The following is a 15590-nucleotide window of genomic DNA, read 5'->3' as shown; positions in this document are numbered from 1 at the left end:
GATTTACTCATCACTTACCACTTCCCCAGAAGAGAGGTGGCTCCATATGCAAATGTTAGATGAATATCTCACATTCAGAGGGTAAATAATGCAGGGAAGAACATGGAGGAGGCCAAGATAAGGTAGCAGATCAATAGGGAGGTAAGCAGAGAGGACGGGGTGCAGTCAGAGGCTGGACTGGTTCCACAGAGGTAGGGGAAACAACTGATTTGGGTGGAAATGGGTGATCTTGATTTGGATGGAGAAGGAAGGTTGCTTTAGGAAGCTGAAGGTGCTTCTGATTTGACTGGCTGGTCTGTGACTGCTGCACTGCAGGGAGTGACATTCTGTCCATGCTCGACTCTGCTAAGCTGGGGCCAAGGAAGTCAAAGGGAGGAAGGAGATAAGGCAGAAGAGGGGTGAGAGTCAAAGAGGTAGAAAGGGTGGAGGGAGAGGGCTGAACAGAGAGGAGTAAGGATGCTGGCCAAGGTGGAAACAAAAGCACTTCTCCCATTGGGGATGAGACAGTGGAACCTTAAGGGGGGAGAACAAAGGGGTATCTTTGAGAAACAGCTAAACTGTTGAAACTACTGGCCAAAGAATAACAGGTGGATCCACAAGTTTATTAAGTCAAGAAGAGAGAGGGATGGATAGAGAGCTGGCAATGAATGTGCTGAACCACATATAGAGGTGACACAAATGAAAAGCCAGGCCTTCCATAGCTCAACAAAAGTGATATCAGCAGGAGGATTCACACTTAAGAAGCTGTCTTCTATGTTTAAAGACCAAATGCAGGGAAGCTTTGGAGAAGTTCTGGAAGGGCTTCTCTCAGCCTTTGAAGAGATGACTGGACAGGCTACGGTGGTGATAGGCTGCCCCAGATATCTCCTGAGGTGTTAGGTCTGAGGTTCAGGAGATAGGTCAGTGCTGGTCCATCCTGCAGTGGGTGTAAGGTCATGACAGCTGCTCTGCATTTCATAAGTTCCTAAGGCCGGTGAAATGTCAGTTTCCCACCAAAAAATAAAAATAAAATAATAATAAAAATAATAATAATAAAGTGCCTGGAATGTTGTGAAAGAGTAAACACAGGAAATGGGTTAGAAAGAGGCACTTCTGTTTGTGAAAAGAGGGCAGTGGGAGTCCTGGATTTCTTCATGGTTTTACCTATCCTGTATATTAGAAACTAGGGGGACACTGTGTAGTGAATCAGGGGCTTCAGTAGATCATTCCAGCCAGATCCATGTTAGGTGTGGGCTGGACTGCTTGGAGTTAGCTGTGAAACTAAGCTCGGGCCTTATACTGCAATGCCAAAAGCTCAGGAGCCCTTGCCCTGCATTCACTGTCTTTCTAACCTACTTAATGCTGCACAATCAGCACTATCAGTTGACTGGCTTGGCTAACAAGAAGGACTTTTCTTTGGTTACCATTTTTACTGTTTTGGCCTGTTAAATCTGAGAGCACCTTGCTGATATGGAAGTGAGAAAGGAGCAACCAGACATGGGGAAACACAAGGTTAATAGGTAAAGCTGTAAAAGATTAGGCCATATTTAATTGTGTGTAGCAATGAAAAATATGGTCCTATGTTTAATGTTAATGGAATACATTATTCATGCATCATTGCCACAGGACTTGTTCAATTAACATTAAACATACTTTGATACCAGTAAATGTTACTGGTTGGCAGAGAAAAGTTACAACATGTGTAATTTTGCTCTTTGTTTTCTCTTACCATGTGTAGGTGTCTGGGTGGCACTGTTTAGTATCAGGTGACTATAATTTTGTTCTTGGTCATCTGAAATTCACAGAAAAAAAAAATCCCTTTAAGAAACAGCTTAGCAAACTCACTGATCTGCAGATGATAATTACAGCTCACAGTATTTACAGGAAATCTCAGAATGATTAAAGAAGGGAGAAGAAAATGCTTAAGAAACCAGAAGATTCTGTTATGTTGTTCACTTAAAATTCCAGATGCTAAAAGAACACGATAATGGGAAACTGCTCCCCTTCTGCTGAGCCTGCAAATTAGAGTTGTCTGCAAAGGTAAGAAGCATGTCCAAACAGGAACAAATCATGATTTATATATCAACATCAGTTGTGCATTCCTGGGAATTCCTGGAACCTCATAGCCCTTATTCTGGTGCTGCATCTTCTTCCAATGCAAAGCTATACATAACATTGGCCCCCAACACCTGAAAAACAGACTCTCCCAGTATGACCACAACCATCACAACAGCAATGTCCTGTGTGAGTAATGAGAAGGATCAAATAAGTGGCTTTACAAACGCAGGAAGTAGAATTCAATAGCTGCATATTGGCTGGAGATGTCACTCCCTTGAATGGTAAGAGCAGTGTGAGACCTGCTTCATTCCGTATTATGCATTTTTTTGCAAAGTAGCAATGAACTATCAACGGCAGTGCAACTGCTGCCACTTTGATTAGTAACAACCCCTTGGGTTGGAATGCATCTTTCTTTTTTTCTCACTGCAATAATAAAAAAAAAATTAGATAACTGACTGCTGATAAACTTCTTGTATCATATGAAGTTTCCAGACTAGTCTCAATAAAGCAAGAACTGGCTTTATCTGAATCTTTATGGCTAGTTACAGAATCAAAGTAAAGCAGGGAAGAGACTTCAAGATACCTCCTTGGATCTCATCCTCTAGCAGTGCAGCATGAACTAGTCTGATGTCAAACTTATTCTTAAAACTTCCTCTGGAGGTTTCACTTCCTCCCCAGGAGACCTATTCACTGGGCCTTTCCAACTACCTTTTAGGCCCATTGCTTCTTTCCTGTCTACCAGGGACATGGTGATCATTTCCTTTATTTTGGCAACAGTTCTTCATGGCAAAACTGTTATCATGTACCCTCTTAATTTTACTCTTCAGGATAAATGACACCGTTTCCTTTTTTTCCCTATAAAGCTTGCTTGCTTCACCTTTGATTGTTTCCACTTTAGTCCCCTGTGCACTCTCTAATTGACCTACATCCTTCTCAAGTGTGATATAGAAACCAGGACATGTTTCTGACCTGAGACCTTACCAGTACAGAGTGGAGTGTTTGGATTTTTCCTGTTCTTTACCCTCATTCACATAACCTTGCACGATATTTTCCTTTTTCATAATAACATGAAATGACTGGTTCACATCAAGTTTGTGATCCTTTATGACTCCTTGGTGTTTTTTCCAAATAATTGCTACTTGTCCAATCATTCTCCAACATATACAATGGCTTTTTACTATTCCTATTTCAGCTTAACATTTATCATTTTTCTCCATTTAATCTTTTTGTTTTCTGGTCTATTTCTCCAATTTCTCAATAACATTTCAAATTCTAATCCCATCCTCTAATAGACCTACAGTCCTCCAGGCTTCCTGTCATCTGCAAATTTAATAAGCAGATTCTTATTCCATCATGCTGATCATTAAAAAGAAGCCTACATGCAGAACTACATCAGTTAATCCTTCTAGTGATATTTACTTGCAATTTATGGTTATCCAACCATTGTGGCATCTACGCTATAGAGATTCATTATAGACCACATTTTCCATATTCATCTCATATTATTTTCCCAGAAACTACTGAAAACCTTGCTAATGTCATGATCCCTAATGTAAGCTGTTCCTCCCTGGCCACTGAACCCAGTATCCTATTGTAGAAAAAAATTAGATTAGCTTGACATGATTTGCTCCTGATAAATCCATGTTTGCTCCTACTTACAATACCTCACTGGAAGTTTGTGTTCCTGCACAGCATGCTGAATATCTAAGTACAGTCAGGACTAAAATCAGAGGTTATTTATTTGGATGATAACAGACTGGACACGTTAGCTTACTTACATCTCTATCTAGAAAATAGGCACTCTTTAGATACACAGCCAGCTGAAAATATAGAATGGATATCATCCCAACTACTAGCATGGGATGAGCAAAACTTGAAAGGTGTCCAGATTCACATAAGCATCTAAAATGTCCTTGAATAAGTGGCCTACAGATCCTCTCAAGTTAGAATTTTCCTTTGGATCTCCCACTGCTGGTTACTTTTAGCAAGCTAAAATTCTCTGGTAATTACTTTTGCAGCTTTTTTCAGTTTCTGTTCCTCTGTATTCTCATTTCACTTTAATGTGACAGAATGAACATGAGGATGGGTGGAAAAAAACAAAAGCTTTGATATTTCTGGAATCCCTCTAACAGTCTGGAGGCAGTTTCAGAGATCTGTAGCATGGGATCAGATAGGATTTCATCCAGTCTCCAGCAGGCCTGGCGCAGAATCTCACTCACTAATGTCTGCATCAGGTTCTGGTTGTTGTTTGAGTTCAAACAGACTTTTCAGTAATATGAGTGTAAAAGAATGTACATGATAGTAAGTCTGACATATACCTAAAATAAATAAATGCAATATTTTTAGTCCTCATTACCAAAAATTATAATATACTTTATTTCTGATCTGAATTACTTGGCTTCAGTTCTTATCAGATTTTTTCCTATTTTTCTGATAGACTAAGAAAACAATATATTATTAGAAAATTGCTCCACATGTTGATATTTCTAGATCATGAGGCCTCTTGGTCAGCAGCTCAGCTCTTCTCTCTTGTAGTTTAAATATTCTGTGCTTCTGAAAAGCTATAGAGCTAAATTCTGGGCCAGTATGTATAGACGTCACTCAGATTTAGTTCATGACATAGTTAGACAGGAACATGTGTTGAATTTTACTCTTAGAGTGGTGTTTAGTCATTGTAGGCAGCAGCTAGGCTGCTGAGACTGCTAGTTATGTAACTTTGGGCAAGTCCTCTGTGCAGAATTTTTAGGGTCTTTGGTTACAAAGGTAGCTGCTGTGTACAGTTGCCATTAGGGCTGTCTGTATGGCATAAGAACAACTGAACACTCTGTTTCCCTCTTATAACAGCTTTTCTGCTGATCAGGTTCTGCTAGAGCAGGTTGCTCAGTTGCTCAGTTGACCTTTTCCAGTGGAGTTCTGAATATCTCCAAGGATGGAGACTCCACAACCTGCCAATGTAAGTTGTTCCAGTGTTTGACCAGACTCACAGTAAAAAAGTATTTTCTTATGCATTTCAAATTGTGCCCATTGCCACTTATCTTGTTACTGAATGCCACTAAGATTGTGACCCCAACTTCTTTACTTTCCCCCATGAGGTATTTACATAAATTGAAAAGATCACAGAATCACACAGAATCACAGCATGGTTGAGACTGGAAGGGACCTCTGGAGATCATCTAGTCCAACCTCCCTGCACAAGCAGGGTCATCTAGAGCACACTGCACAGGATCACGTCCAGATGGGTTTTGAATATCTCCAGGGAAGGCGATTCCGTAACCTCTCTGGGCAACCTGTTCCAGGGCTCAGGCACCCTCAAAGGAAAGAAGTTACTGAAGAAGTTAAGAGGATCCCCCCTATCTTTCTCTTTTTCATTCTAAAATATCCCAATTCTCTTAGCTTTTTCTCATATGACAGATACTCCCTTAATCATCTTTGTGGCCGTTCACTTGACTTGCTTCAGTATGTCCATATGTCTTTTGTGCTGGGAAGCCCAGAAATGGGCACAGTATTCCAGATGTGGGCTCATCAGCACTCAGCAGAGGGGAAAGATCACCTCCCTCGACCTGCAGGCAAGAGTCTTCCTAATACAGCCCAGGATGCTGTTGGCCTTTTTAGCTGCAGGGGCATATTGCTGACTCATGTTCAACTTGGTGTCCACCAGTTATTTTATCAGTTATCTGATAAGGAAAGATGGGAGAAGGGGAGAGTTATAGACACCACTCAGACAGCAAAGCAGGGCTCAAGTGGGGATACCTCCAGCAAGTCTATGCAGTCAAGGAAGTGCCAACAAGACACGATTATGGAGGAACCTCTTGCACCCCTCCTGGGAAATCGGCATGCTTGAATACCTCTCTGAAGTGCCTGAACACCAATGCACACACTATGGAGAACAAACAGGAAGAATTAGAGATCGTGGTGCAGTCATAGGGCTGTGATCTCATTGCAGTTACAGAGACATGGTGGGATAGCTCACATGACTGGAATGTTGTCATGAATGGCTACATGCTTTTTAGGAAAGACAGGCCAGGACGACGAGGTGGTGGAGTTGCTCTTTATGTGAGGGAGCAACTAGAATGTATGGAACTCTGCCTAGGGGTGGATGACGAGTGAGCTGAGAGCTTATGGGTAAGGATTAAAGGGTGGGCTAACATGAATGACACAGTTGTGGGTGTTTGTAACAGGCCACCTGATCAGGAAGAGGAAGTAAATGAGGCCTTTTGCAGACACCTGGAAGTAGTTTCACAATCACAGGCCCTAGTTCTCATGAGAGACTTCAACCACCGGGACATCTGCTAGAGGAACAACAAAGCAAGACACAAACAGTTGAGGAGGTTCCTGCAGAGCATTGATGATAATTTCTTGACCCAGGTGATGGAGGAGAGGTGTGCTGCTGGACCTTGTACTAACAAACAAGGAAGGACTAGTTGGAGATGTGCAGGCTGGAGGCAGCCTTGGCTGCAGTGACCATGAGATGGTGGAGTTCAGGATCCTACGAGGAGGGAGCAGGGCAATAAGTAGGATCACAACCCTGCACTTCAGGAGAGCTAACTTTGGCCTCTTCAGGGACCTACTTAAGGAGGGCCCAAGAAGGAAGAGGGGTCCAAGAAAGCTGGTTAATATTCAAGCATTATCACCTCCTCCAGCCTCAAGATCGGTGCATCCCTCTGAGTAAGAAGTCCAGCAAAGCGGGCAGGAGACCTGCATGGATGAGCAAGGAACTCCTGGCCAAACTCCAACAGAAGAAGGAAGTCTACAGAATGTGGAAAAGGGGACAGGCCACTTGGGAGGAATGCAGGGACGTTGTCAGAGTGTGCAGGGATGCAACGAGGAAGGCTAAGGCCCAGTTGGAATTACACCTGGCAAGGGATGTCAAGGACAACAAGAAGGGGTTCTTCAAGTACATCACTAGCAAAAGGAAGACTAGGGAAAATGTGGGCCCGCTGCTGAATGGGGCGGGTGCCCTGGTGACAAAGGGTACAGAGAAGGCAGAGTTGCTGAATGCTGCCTTTGCTTTAGTCTTCACTGCTAAGGCCAGTCCTCAGGAATTCCAGACCCTGGCGACAAGAGAGGAAGGCTGGAGAAAGGAAAATTTCCCTTGGTCGAGGAGGATCGGGTTAGAGATCTTCTGTCCAAACTTGACATCCATAAATCCATGGGCCCCGATGGGATGCACCCACGAGTGATGAGGGAGCTGGCGGATGTTATCACTAGGCCACTCTCCATCATCTTGGCAAGGTCCTGGAGATCAGGAGAGGTGCCTGAGGCCTGGAAGAAAGCCAGAAAGCCAGTGTCACTCCACTCCTTTTTTTTTTTTTGGAAAAAAGGGCAAGAAGGAGGAGCCAGGGAACTACAGGCCTGTCAGCCTCACCTCCAGCCCTGGAAAGGTGATGGAACAGCTCCTCCTGAAGGTCATCACTAAGCATGTGGAGGACAAGAAGGTGATCGGGAGTAGTCAGCATGGATTCACCAAAGGGAAAGCATGCTGGACCAATCTGATAGCCTTCTATGACGGAATGACTGGCTGGGTAGGTGAGGGCAGAGCAGTGGATGTTGTCTTTCTGGACTTCAGCAAGGCTTTGGACACTGTCTCCCATCACATCCTCCTAGGTAAGCTCAGGAAGTGTGGGCTAGATGAGGGGACGGTGAAGTAGACTGAGAACTGGCTGGCTGGCCGAGCTCCGAGGGTTGTGGTGAATGGCACAGAGTCAAGTTGGAGGCCTGTGGCTAGTGGTGTCCCCCAGGGGTCAGTCCTGGCTCCAGTCGTGTTCAACGTATTCCTCCATGGCCTGGAGTAAGGGACAGAGGGCACCCTCAGCAAGTTTGCTGATGATACTGAACTGGGGGGAGAGGCTGACACACCAGAAGGCTGTGCTGCCATCCAGAGGGACCTGGGCAGGCTGGAGAGCTGGGCGGAGAGGAACCTCGTGAAGTTCAACCAAGGCAAGTGCAAGGTCCTGCACCTCGGGAGGAATAACCCCATGCAGCAGTACAGGCTGGGGGTTGACCTGCTGGAAAGCAGCTCTGCCGAGAAGGACCTGGGAGTGCTGGTGGACTACAAGTTCAGCAGGAGCCAGCAATGTGCCCTTGTGGCCAAGAAGGCCAATGGTATGCTGGGGTGCATTAGGCAGAGTGTTGCCAGCAGGTGGAGGGAGGTGATGCTGCCCCTCTCCTCAGCCCTGGGGAGGCCTCACCTGGAGTGCTGTGTCCAGTTCTGGGCTCCCCAGGACAAGAGAGACATGGCACTCCTGGAGAGAGCCCAGCGGAGGGCTATAAAGATGATGAGGGGACTGGAGCACCTCTCCTCTGAAGAAAGGCTGCGAGAGCTGGGCCTGTAGAGGCTGGAGAAGAGAAGATTGAGAGGGGATCTCATCAACGTGTACAAGTATGTGAAGGGGGAGTGTCAAGAGGATGAGGCCAGCCTCTTCTCCGTGGTGCCCAGCGACAGGACAAGAGGCAACGGGCACAAACTGAACCACAGGAAGTTCCACCTGAACCTGAGAAAAAACTTCTTGTCTGTGAGGGTGCCTGAGCACTGGAACAGTTTGCCCAGAGAGGTAGTGGAGTCTCCTTCGCTGGAGATATTCAAAACCCGTCTGGATGTGATCCTGTGCAGTGTGCTCTAGAGGACCCTGCTTGAGCAGGGCGGTTGGACTAGATGATCTCCAGAGGTCCCTTCCAACCTAAACGATTCTGTGATTCTGTGAGACACCTCTCTGTGTGAAATGCAAGTGTTTAAAACAGTAACTGACAAAACTTGTACACATTCGTTTTGCCAGAAGCAAAGAAAGATGTTTTTCTCTCCTGTAAACACAGAATACTCTAATGATGTTACTTGCTCTGGCAACCTCACTCCTAGATGAAGTAGTGTCTTTGCTGAGGACAGTGATAACACCCATATCAGCATGACTACGTTCATATTGTCTTGTGATTCTGATCAGCATTCCATTTCATTCCACGTTCTTTATTTCCTTTCTTTTCCTCTAAAAAACTCAGGTTCTCTGAGGCCACTGCTTAAAAACTGGCATATAAAAATACCCAGACCCTGAATTATTGGCATTTTCATGTGGCTGAACTAATCAGGCATCTGAATGCAGCACTGGGCATCATTTAACACTTTTGTAGCCTACGATAAACACTTTCAAAGCTATAAAATGCTTCAAAATGATAGCTGAGCTTTCGGCACCTCTTCAAGTTTAACAAGATAATGCTGGTAATTGTGAAGTGCCAGTTAGGCAGAAGCATATCTATTGTAGAGACAAGGATCTGAGTTCAAAGCTATTTACAAGGAACTCCATTAGGGATATAAAGGATGCATAGTGCTCTGAATCACCAGACCACAAGAAGAAATTTCTGAGCACGGCTGGAAGAGTAATCAGATAACAATAATCAGCAGAAAGAAAGGGACTTTACAAAGATGGAAGGTAAACCAGTGCTTTCAGCCCCATTTCAATATGAGAGAAGTCATGTGAACGGACAGGAACTTAAAAGACTTCAAGTTTCTTTGCAAAGGACATGGATTCACTAATGAGAACAAAAAACCGGAAAAAAATGCTGCATCTCAGGAGATTATATATGTGGCTTATGTGTGAATCTAGTAACTGCTGCTCTGGGAAATATGACACTTCACCCACATGGAGAAGGGGAGGCTGTGACAGGGTTTGTTTATGAAAGGGGAAGAGAAGATTTTGGAGGGGATAGGACACTGGGTCTGCATGAAGGATAATGGTGGGTGGCTGTGTGAAGGAAGGTGTAGGCCAAGGGAGGGCTGGAAAAGTTTTATCTCTCTGAGGTGAGAAGGAAACTAAGTTTGTAGGGAGGAGGAAGGGATGTCTCTAGACAAGGATCTGCCTACATGGCCTTGCTGCCACGCTCAGGTGACTCCTCTGTGACATATATCAACCTGGCTGAGGACTCTAGAAGCTCTCAGTGCTACTGCATGGGATCCATTACTGAGGATCTACGTTAACTTAAAGTACAATGAAACCAACCCAAATGTAACCTGCCACTGAAAGGAGCAGGGCAACCCTGTCTCCTGCCCTGATCATGTACCAGCAAAGGAGACTGTACAGCCACCCCATGAGCCACTCTGGGGAACTGGCTCAGCTGAGAACAGAACGTGCACAGTGCTCTGGAGAGCTTTGAGCCGGACCAGTCCCCTGATCTGACTCCCTAACCCACAGCCACAAGGGCACCTGTGCTAGCACACACTGGGGATGGGGCCCCAAGATTCTGCTTTTGCTGGTGTCACTGTGGACTTAGATCCTCAGAAAAAGAAAGTCTTTTGTGGAGGAAGGCTATAGTTCAGCTCTTAGGGCAGCAAATGAGTCTGTATGCAAGACTTCCTTTTTCTCTTTTTCCTTTTTCTTTCCTGAGACAGATGTGTAGGTTACGGACATGTGAGAAAAGTCTGAGTGCTCTCCTAAACTTCCCCCAAAACCTCTCTTCTTAGATCTCCAGACTACATTTGAAGATGGAGAAGAGAGATCTTTCAATTAATAATTCCTCAAGTTTTGCTGAAATTGCATGTGCATTTTTGGAAATACTTAAGGGAGTCTAGTGTCAGCTATGGCATCCAAAGATTGATTTTAAAAAGTGCCAGTACCTTTTTAACAGTGGATGATAACATACGAAATGAGAATTTTCCTGGTGAGCATATAGAATGATTTATTGTCTGAAAGCATCGTCCTGCCACATGCTGAGCAACTTTTGCATCTGGGCAACATTAACTCCCTCAGATGTTTTTGAGTGTTGGGCACTGTGAGTGCTTAGAGCAAGTCACGATCAGGCCCCTTGGTGATCTGTAGCACTCTTAATGGGCAACTGAAATCAGAATGCTTGAGTAAACTTCCCGGGATGTGAAGGTGCCTGACAGCCTCTCATCCCAGTTCTTCTCAGAGGCAGATCTTCTCATTTGCTGAGGTATTGATCTGAACTTTGAAAGAAGCAGCACTTCTTCCAGTGGTCAGGACTGACAGCTCTAATTTGCAGCATAAATCACTCACTGAATTATCTGTCTTGAGGTGCAAAACCACTAGTAACTGATGAGGAAAACTTTAAATAGCCTCAAATGAACTCCTATTGCACTTCCTGCACAGCATATCCTCTTAAGGAACGGTCTTTTTGCACAGGCATTCAACCTTTCCTTTGATACTTTGTTTCAGTCTTCTCCAGGGCATATTTTTTTTCAGTCTCAATGATTTCTTATATGTTTATTGTTAATAAAAACTAGATTTATTTTGTTCTATAATAGAAAAAATAGCTAGTGCCAAAATCTGGAAAGAAAATGGTGTATTTTCCAGCCTGTCTTTGCTAATAAAGTTCCCTACAAAAACTGCAATGCAAGGATATTTTTAATACATGCCAACTTTATTACAGATATATGATGGTCCTGAAAGTCATGCAATATTTTATGTTAGCTTTACAATATTTATTAAAGTACTGGGAAGTCTTCTGGAATTTATATATGACAGGAGAAAAGAAATGGGCTAAACAGGAGTAATCCACCTATGAAATATGTTTACTTTCCTTCCTCCTTTCTGGTCTTTTCAGCAACCTCAGTATTTGCCTACCTTCAACCATATCCTCTAGCTGAGATTTTCAGAGAAGAATGAAACAAGCGGTTTATTTTTCTGATGACAAGATAAATGTTTGACATCTGCATTAATGAAGAGAAAATCCCCTTCAAGAGCTAATCTTCCAGAGTACTTAAATATGACAAAAGACTTCAGGCTTTAGGAACTAAAAGAAAGACAGGCCCAGAAGGCAAGGAGGAAAGCAGACCAAAAACTGGTGATAAGAATGTAAATACTTTTGTCATAAAGCTACTAGTTTGTCAACTGCTTGTTTCCTTCTGCTGTTTTCTATTCATAATTTGTAGTCCAGAAGGGAACTCTTGAGTAAGTGTCCTTTAACGTCTGCTCTGCTGGTCAAGCAAAGCTGAGCAGGGTGCCTGGGTGAGCAGAGCAGGAGTAAAGCTTTTGCTACACAAAGCATTTTCCTGTTAAGAATTGCATTGAGATGCATTGGCATTGATTCTGCAGAGGGATATGAAATGCAAAATTAGGAATAGAGATCTGATTTCTGACACAAGATCAGTAGTGATTCAGGATTCAAGAGGGAAAAACACCAACGTGGAAGGATATGAAATCCTAATGGGAGGGAAAAATGAAACAAAACAAAAAACAAAACAAAATGAACAAATGAAACAGGGAAGCTTGTTAGTCTGGTCAGGGGCTAACTGGGAATTGTCAGGCCATCAGGTCAAGTCATCCCATGTCAGCAGTGCCAGTGGAGACAGTGGCAGACAGCAACTCACAACACTGAAAGTCCATCCCAGGGAACAAGGGAGGCCAAGTCCCTCATGAACAATACCTACTAGCCAGTAAAGGTCCCTGGGTGCTTTATCAGAGACGGTGCTCATTCTAACTCTTAGCCTAATAGATCCCAGCTGTCTTGCTTGTGCATTAGCCAATAATTACTTTATACTTTTATGCTACGAATAACCTGCTTGCAGAGTGTTTCTGCACCTGGCTAATAATACCCAAACAAACCGATCCCCCCAAAAAGGGGCTATAGCTAGGGAAACACAAGACAACAACGATAAAGATTAAGCTACTATTAAAGTCAAAAATGTCATTCACTAACAGGCTGGAGGTGCCAGATTAAAGGTTGTTCACAAACCCTTAATTTGATATTCATTATGTTAGTTTTTTGTTCCACCATTCCAGCCTATTTTTCAACTGTAATCCTATGACTCATTCATTGAACAGGATGCTCAGGGAATAAGGCAGCTATTCAAGAGTTATTTTAATCCTCATTAAGTGGTGAATGGCCCTGTTCTTTAGTATCCCACGCCATCCAAATCCTGTACTGTTTATGGAACTGTTATTTTCCATGCAGGCTTTCCTCTAGCACTCATCTAAGCCTCATAAATGGCTTTCAGACTCCCACTGTAGGTAGGGCGGGGTCTGGTTGCCACAGATTAATCAGAGCCAGAGAGTGATTGTACTTGCATTTGCAAGGTTTTATTACTTTTGAGAAACCACCATGGAACATACAGGTCAGATTTTTCAGACCACTCAGAGGATTTTTAAGAGGATTTTGCAAGCACAAATCAGATGCTAATTAATCATAACACTTTCGTGGGGAAGGTAGGGCACGTATAATTAATCCTAGTTTACATGTGAGGAAAAAGATGAAGACAGGTGGAATCACTTCCCTAAGGCCACAGAGTAGCACAGGGAAGAAAAGAAATCCTCCCTCCACCGCCAGTTCAACCTCAGGCCTGTTACTGTTCATTACAAGTTTGCTGGCCAAGGCAGAGAGAGAACATCATGTCTAGTTGCGTCTGTGACAGCTCGTTGGAGGTCAGCACTTCTTAAAATCATACTGCAGGTGTTTGAAACTTAAGCAACAAGAAACCAAAGCAACTTTGAAAGGCTCTGATTAACTGACTAGCTCAGCTTCATTTAGGCCTTTCCCATGAAGCAGACCCTGCTGTCTCATGCACATCAGCAAAGCCTCTAAAGGGCAACACAGCATCCTTCGACAGAAGCACCCCGTCTGTTCATGTCGCTGTGCTACCTCCCTGAACAGCAACCCTGAGGGCAGCAGAAGTTATCACCTGCTGGTAGGGCTGCACATACGCTCCATGTTTTGCTGGCATAGCAAGGTCAAGCAGGAGGTTAGTGTTTCTCACACCTGGAGCCAGTGCAGATTTGTCAGCAGAATTTGCAAAGTGGATTTGGCTGCAAGAACTTCCTGGCAGCGGCAAGACAGACATCTGGTTCACCTGGATGCTCGTCAAGGGCTTACTCTGCCTTGCTTACAGGGGCTTTCATTTTGTGCCTCATGCTTTTCATATCTTGGTATTGCTGCAAGCCTCCTTCACTATACAGCAGTGAGTCATGCTCAGAGCTGCTCCTAGAAGTGATTAAGATAGATATTTCATTTGGAATAAGTATATTCTGTATCTAAACACTTCGTAAGTTAAGGTTTTGTACGAAACTGCAACTCAGTTATTTGCTTCCTTTTGAGGTCTTGTTTTTACAAAATAAATAAAAGCATTTCTAAACCACAGTACATGTACCTATACACATGCAGAATCAAGTCTACCTATAACATGCTTCATAGAATTTGACTTAATGTATCTTCATTCAAACAGCCTCAGCGTTTTGCTACGTCTGATTATTTAAATTATATTTGATCTGTATTAAGTATCAGTAAAGTATGTCACTTTTATGGGTATTGCGTCATATGGATCACCATCTGAATGTACTTAAAAGAGAAAGTACTAAAGAAGTGAAAAGGAAAAACAAAATCTACCTATGCACACTAAATGTATTATGCTTTTAAAAAAAATACAAGAAAAAAGTCACAGAATCCAGGCTGATCTTGGGGAACTACTTGCTCTAACTGAGTAACTGATGGAAAGCTAAGATTTTGTTGTTGAGATTGTTACAGTGTTTCTTATCAGTGTGATTTGTTATGTCAGTGTATCCATTCACATGTGATGTGCAATTAGAAGCTGATGTGTCTGTGTATGTAGCTGTGACGTGTTTTGCCCCATGTTCAGTGCACAGCGCGTCCTGGAAAACTGACATACCCACATGCACTATGCCCATCTTTCCATGGCAATATTACTTCGGCTACTGTAGATCACATACTAGAGTTTCATTTTTTTCCTCTAGAGGCTGTCAGTGTTTGCAGGAATAGTCGGTTGCATGGGGGAAAGCTGTCAGGGAGCTGTGTTGAAGATGGGTGATTAAGAGGCAGAAGGAAGGCTAAAGTGTTGTTTGGACAGCTGTGGTAAGAGGTAGTGCTCAGAGCACGTGTCAGGAGAGGGGACACTGCACATCATCACCTTTGTGGTTTTGCAACAGGTAGGCATGTATGTGGCAGCCATAATTGCCTCACAGCAATGGATTTTGTTCATTCATTTGCTATGTTATTCTAAGCCTATAGGAAATGCAAGCTTGAATGACATGTAAGAAATCAGGAAAGAGGCAAATGTACAGCTTCAGATGGAAAGTATTTAGCCACAGTGAGCACTGAAGTTCTGGAGATCCAACGTGACCGCTTCAGAAAACCTACATGTCCCATTGACCTACATTAAAAAACCGGGTGGAAAATATTCCTTCTCCCACAAAAGTCTGAGCAAACAAGGGTGCTGAGAGAAGGACTGCATCATACAGTGGTCAATAGTCCACTGAACAGTGAGTTCACTCAGAAAAATATGTCCCATCTACTGAAAGCGTTTGCAAACTCAGTCACAGTGGATTCTCTTCCTCCTACGCAGGCCTTATATCCAGCTATTCAAGGCACACCACAAAACCACAGCCCTCATGAACTCCCTACACACAAGCACACCCTCTTTCACAGTGCATTTGTCTAGATACTCACTGACTCTTTCAAAAATTCACAGTGCTGAACTTCCAGAACAAACTGTCTGGAAGAGCTTGCTATGAGTAAAATACAAGTTTTGTTTTGGAACAACTAGAGAGTAAAAAAAAAAAAAAAAAATCAAAAGGAATACTTTCCAGTCTTGGTTACAATGA

General features: G+C 43.4%; 1 protein-coding gene across 1 annotated transcript in view; it reads right to left on the bottom strand.

Moving 5' to 3' along the window:
• Window positions 1-15590, bottom strand: part of SHISA6 (shisa family member 6) — a 288148-nt gene that overhangs the window by 29039 nt on the left and 243519 nt on the right. Inside the window, exon 4 of the mRNA XM_068913835.1 lies at window positions 1709-1771. Within this exon, the coding sequence (XP_068769936.1) occupies window positions 1709-1771 (63 nt within the window). The remainder of the gene's footprint in view (window positions 1-1708; window positions 1772-15590) is intronic.

This window comes from Struthio camelus, chromosome 19 (genome assembly GCF_040807025.1).
Source record: "Struthio camelus isolate bStrCam1 chromosome 19, bStrCam1.hap1, whole genome shotgun sequence".
NCBI lineage: Eukaryota > Metazoa > Chordata > Aves > Struthioniformes > Struthionidae > Struthio > Struthio camelus.
The sequence above is the reverse complement of the archived record's forward strand: the minus strand, read 5'-3'. Positions and strand labels throughout refer to the sequence as shown.